General features: G+C 35.0%; 1 protein-coding gene across 1 annotated transcript; it reads left to right on the top strand.

Annotated features, from left to right (window-relative positions):
• The first annotated feature begins 292 nt into the window (after positions 1–292).
• LOC149930900 (chromobox protein homolog 3-like) lies at positions 293–937 on the top strand. The gene is made up of 3 exons (XM_090157975.1): positions 293–425; positions 497–676; positions 748–937. Exons 1-3 carry the CDS (start codon positions 340–342, stop codon positions 935–937), a joined length of 456 nt encoding a protein of 151 aa, XP_090014101.1. The 5' UTR covers positions 293–339.
• The last annotated feature ends 5,063 nt before the right edge of the window (positions 938–6,000 follow it).

Genomic DNA, 6,000 nt, shown 5'->3' with positions numbered 1-6,000 from the left:
AAAAAAAAACTATTTTACTCTGATAATACTTTTTTATCCCTTTTATTAGCTAATTATTTTATTTACTCAACTTCAAAGCAAAAATACTTATAAAAATGGAAATGCAGAGTAAGTAAAATTATCATTTCTTGTGTCTTTAGAAATAGAAATTGATATGTTTACGCACACTTGTATTTCAAGATCAAAATCGTTATTTTAATTAAACATAGTCAATTAGCTAGTTTTAAATTACAATGATTTTTTCAATTGGTTAACGGTTTATAATTTATATCTTTCCATATTTTAGAGAAACGCGCGTCAGAATCAGAAAGCGATGAAACCGAAAATAGCTCTTATGAAATGGAGTATATTGTTGAAAAAGTATTGGATAAACGCACCCGAAGTGGTAAAGTAGAGTACTTTTTAAAATGGAAAGGATTTCCGCAGTAAGATTATCTTCCATTTTCGAAATGAATCCCTATCAGCGTTGTCTAATGGTTGAAATATTTAATGACAGCTCCGACAACAACTGGGAACCCTACGAAAATCTTAATTGCCCAGACTTAATTAGAGCTTTTGAAAATGGTAGGAAGCGCAAAGCTGTTTCGAAGGAGGAATTCGTCGTAGAGAAGGTATTAGGCAAGCGAAAACGATGCGGCAAAGTGGAATACCTTTTGAAGTGGAGAGGATACCCAGAGTAAGCCCGTCCTCGAGATTTATAGTAGATCAAACTTAACATTATCTAATGGCTGCTACATTTTTAAGCAGCTCTGACAACAACTGGGAACCTTACGAAAATCTCAATTGCCCAGAATTAATTCGAGCCTTCGAAATTGATCTGACGAACAAAACCCCTAAAATTATGAAGAAAAAGAGCAGTTACGAGATCAAGTGGATGGTGACTGTTGCAGAAAACGGCGGAAGTGGTAACAATAATGATCAAATGCAAAAGGTTTGAAAACACAGTACTGAGAAAATGTTTTAGTTTTGAAACCCTTTATAATAGTTTACCTCTTTTAGGATGAAAATAGACCAAGGCGTTTTGGCGATGTATTAATACCAAAGTGGAATGTACCTTACTTTGACGTTTTATACGAAATAATGTTCCTTATCCTTGGAAAATTAATTTCCTATCTCTGCATGGCAAAAATAATATTTTATTTCTTCAAGGAGAGGCAGTAACAAACAATATTTAGTCTGCGTCTAAAGATAACTTTGTTTTGCGAAAACCAAATACGGTTTCAACTAGAAGATAATTGCTTACGTTTATAATAATTTTGTTTTTTACGTTCAATTGCTCTTTGTATTTTTTAAGAAACATTACAAAGTGTACCTTTTAAACCAATTAATGCCAATAAACATTTTTATAATACTCTTTTATTACTAAAAAATATTTTGGATTTTTCTGCTTCTCTACCACGTTAATGTTTCTTTAATTGATTAATAACAAATATAAATTGAGCTTCGCGAGTTTTTTTCAAAATCATATTTTAAGTCAGCTGCCAGGTTAGGATAATTTTCGATTTTCTGTTCTGCGTTTCGTCTACAAGAATGGATAGTTACGATTTACTAACCTTTCCTTCAGTTAAATCGATTTAAATTAAAGGGCTCGCATTTCGCTACCTTATTTTCAAAAACAGGTATCGTATTAAAATCTTTTTTGATAATATTCCTCTTTGTTTAGTTAAGTTAATGTACCAGATTATTGGACATTTGTTCAAATTTAAAATTAATTTTTTAAATAAAATTAATACATCGGGGGATTGTGTGTACTTAAATTTCCGTGACATAATTAATTTTTCTTTTATTAGTTTTCGACACACGTTTTGAAATATGCTTCAAAGAAGAATCCGTAATAACGTGGAAATAAGAAAAAAGATATTCCCGTTTTGGTCCTTTCTACGTTATTTCAATTTTTGTACTTTCCAAGCTATTCCCGTTTTGGTTTCCACGTAATTCCAGATTTGGTACTTTCCACGTTATCCAGTTTCTACCTTATCCAAGTTATTCCAGTTTCTTCGCTTTCCACGTTATGCCAGTTTTTAAACTTCCACGCTATTTTAGTTTTAACATTTTCCACGTTGTTCCGGTCCCACATGCTTCCAGTAGCCCGATTGTTTCCACATTATTCAGGTTCCACCTTATTCAGGTCCCACAGCCTTCCAGTAGCCTGACTGTTTCGACATAATTAAGATTCCACGTTATTGAAACGCCACTTCCAGTTGCAGAAAAAACAAACGAGGAGACCAAGGCAGTTATCCACGGACCTTCTAGTTCTACTGAAACTACTATCATCGATTCGAAATCTGGCGTCACTGGTTCATATATTGGCCCAATGGTAACAAATTTCGAAGTAGTTTTAAAGAAAGCATTTGGTAAGGGAAAATGATGCCATTACAGTTTGGGAAATTTGGTTTGTAGACCTCTCTTAAAAATCAAAGATGGTCATTAGGATTTAATAAATCATCATTGAAATCAATACCATAAAGAATGTTGTATTACAAGAGATCCTGGCAGTTAAAGAGATGCGAAACTCCCTATACCCTAAGCAAACCAGTTTTTTTTTCAAATTTTTGCCGATCGCAGCGACGCCTGTACGTGGGGAGTAATCGCAGAGATCGTAGGATTGTTACCGTTGTTTACAATTTCTGTGTCTCTTGGCTTGAAACGGGCGCTTCCTTCCGGCCGAAGGGCGGCGCTGATGCTTGCATTTTTTTGTCAGGTTTTCGGCGGATTTTCGCATCTCTATAACTGCCAGGATCTCTGGTATTACGGCCGAATTATATTTAAAGATGGCTCATGCCAATGAAACAATTGTAGAAAAAAATTTATGACAGAAAAAAATCAGTTAAAGGAAAACAGGCGACATCTAAGGCTTATAGCTCAGTAAATTAGTTTTCGCGGCCAGTGTTTCCAGATGGCATAATCTATCCTAAAAACAAGACGTCCAACGGTCAGAATACATACAATCCTTATAATGTGTTAAGTTTGTTTGAGCTATTCACAGCAACCTGCAACGCCGGTATCACAACCAATATATATCCACGGCCACACATGATAGTATTTACACTTATTTGTTACTTCTAGTCATAATTTGAAAGAATCGAAGATTCCTTCGATCAGTGTATTTCTTATTTTTTTACTTCTGATCACACTTATTTGTAACTTCTGGTCATACGTTCCAAGCATCGCGTACTACTCCGAAAAGTTACACACTTCTTTGTTACTTTGGGTCCTATTAGAACGGCCTTGAAAAATGTTTAGAGAGAAGTTAACGTATAGTCTCTATCGAGGGGCAGGTCACTTTAATTTTGGGTGCGTCTTAATCATAGTAAAATGATTTAATCAGGATAATCGTGATTAAATCAGGGTGATCAGAATTAAAAAAATTAATCGAGATTAAAATCTAATCACGATTTAATCAATCTATATTTAAAAGTGGTTTAATTATTCTAATCATGATCTAATCTTTTAAATCATGATTTAATCATTTTAATCAGATTTTATGATTTCAATCATATTTAATCATTCAATCATTGTTAAATCAGATGTAAACATTCGAACCATGATTAAATCTGATTTAAGCATTCTAATCATGATCTATTCTTTTTAATCAGGATCTAATCTTTTTAATCATGATATAATCTTTTTAATCATAATCTAATCATTTAAATCCGATTAATCATTAAAAAATGATTTAATCAGATTTAAACAATCTAAACATGATTTAAAGTGATTTAATCAACATAATCCTGATTAAATCGAATTTAAGCAAAATAATCACTGTTAAATTGGATTTAATCTTTGTAGGGGTGCGTCGTTAATCAAGGAAGTGACCTGCCCCTTGACTAAAGTACATGATTCATAATTAAGCGACGTTATTTAAATTCAAGGTTATATGGAAACCACAGCAATTCGTGAAAATCGGACTTAAATTAAGGAACGTTATGTCGACTTTCAGGCGGAAATATATAACCCTTAAATTACAACGAAAACCATACGTAACCTTAATATTTACTGATATAACCGAATGGAAATTTCCCCTGTTTCCTAACCTATCCAATAATATTTTTTTTTACGTTACCGGACTTAATTTTTAACAAAATATCTACCACGCAAAGCCAACCTACCGAAAACAGTATATTGGACAAATGCCCAACTTCTGGGGCTTCGATTTAAAAAAAATGTGAAAGGCTATCAATGGAGAGATATGATCACTCGAACGAGATAGCATTGACTCTTCTAGCGCTAACCATTGAAGAGGTATGCGTGACACGGCGGCATCGGCGGCAACGGGACGACAATATAATGAGGGCAATTTTCGATAACTGCTTCGTTTTCGAATTTAAGTAAGATTTATATAAAACTAGCTTTAATACCCGGCTTCGCCCAGGGTGTAAGTTTTAATGAATTAGATCTGATTTGTTCGTAAGAAAGGTAAACGCTGTAGCCAAAACACAAAAAGTCTTCAACTACTTAAAAATCCCAACTGACCCCCGCCCCTTCTACGAAGTCCCTTTCTTTCACACTAACATCCCTCCTACGAATTTCACACTAACCCATTAAAATAGTTTATAGGTCGGGACGGGCTCAAAGAACTTAATAGTGGAGATAAGGGAAACAAAGGGTCGGCGCGGGAGATAGGGCAGCCACAATCGCCATTACCGCTCCCTCGTTCTCCACCTTGAACACCCTCCCCCCTCCCCGTGATCGGAAGCCGAGAAAAAAAATCCGAGGCGAAAGTCTTAAGTCGAGTAAAATAAAATTGTATTCGATTAATAACCATGTCGGGTATTTGGAATTAGGGGCGTTTAGTTCGAAATTAGGCCCTGGGCTTAGAGTCAACCTTTTCAATTTATCGGTATGGTGTTGATTAATGTCAATAATTATTTATCAAGATGTCCTTAATATGCATCACCAATCATATGGAGCCGCATAAGAGTTTTTAATGAAGCGGCCACTAGTTCCGAAAAGAGTTGCACTGCCCTTAAAACATTACTTTTCAGGGCCGGCGGAAGGTGTGGGTATAGTGGGTAGCACTACCCACACGGTAAATTCCAAGTGGGTAAAACACTGACTTGGAATTCGGGGATGGGGGGGAGAAGCTCTCTAAAATTCGAAGAGTTCAAGTGGCAAAGCATAAACCACTTGGCGAAATGAAAGTTTTGATTTTCTATTCCAGCATTTGGAAAAATGGTGATCAAATTGAAAATGGTTTAATATTTTTCTACACTAGAAGTATTGAACACTTCGTCTAGTACTCTAGATGTCAAATTTTGTTTAGAAACCGACTTCTCGAGTATCGCGCTACGTATATCATAGTTTCTAAGGAACTGTTTCGTCAACCTCCTAGATTTATTGTATTATTTTTACGTAACGAGTAATGTCTGTTTAAAAACATAGCTTCGTCCCGCGTCTTGCTATCGTTTGTATCTGAAATTCTATTAACTGAGGGAATAATGAGGACCGCGTGTTACAATTTAACGGTTAGTTTGTTGAACAAATTTTAAAACCTCAGAGATTCAGGTAATGATTTGTGTTATAACTTTTCATTCTATTATAATTTCAATGTGTATAACATTGAGTTGGGAATAAATATAGGTACAACTAATTCTGGCTGGCGCGGGACCAATTTCGTTCAATAAGGAGACTATCAACTTTATCGTTCTACCGTGGCGGCATCTGTCTCTAGTGGTGGCAACTATATTGCAATTGAATTTTTTCGCGAATCTGATGCGAAATTGAAATGTATGATTACTCGTAACGAACAACCTTTGAAACTGTTTAAAAATAATTTTATTCTGTCAACACGATCCTTTTTAACCCAAGTTACGGTGAGTTATCTAATAATTATTTATTTTTAGCCATATAACTTTAAAAAAAATAGATGGCGCTACCGCCAAATTATAAAGATGAATTTCGTACAGTCTTATCAGAACAGGTCCCGCGTAACCATGTCCACCGAAATCGTTATTGTAATTCTAGCATTATTATTCCCAATTCAATGGTGTATAAGAACGG

This window comes from Leiobunum rupestre, chromosome 9, assembly GCF_980474605.1.
Source record: "Leiobunum rupestre chromosome 9, qqLeiRupe1.1.hap1, whole genome shotgun sequence".
Classification (NCBI taxonomy): Eukaryota; Metazoa; Arthropoda; class Arachnida; order Opiliones; family Sclerosomatidae; genus Leiobunum; species Leiobunum rupestre.
The sequence above is the reverse complement of the archived record's forward strand: the minus strand, read 5'-3'. Positions and strand labels throughout refer to the sequence as shown.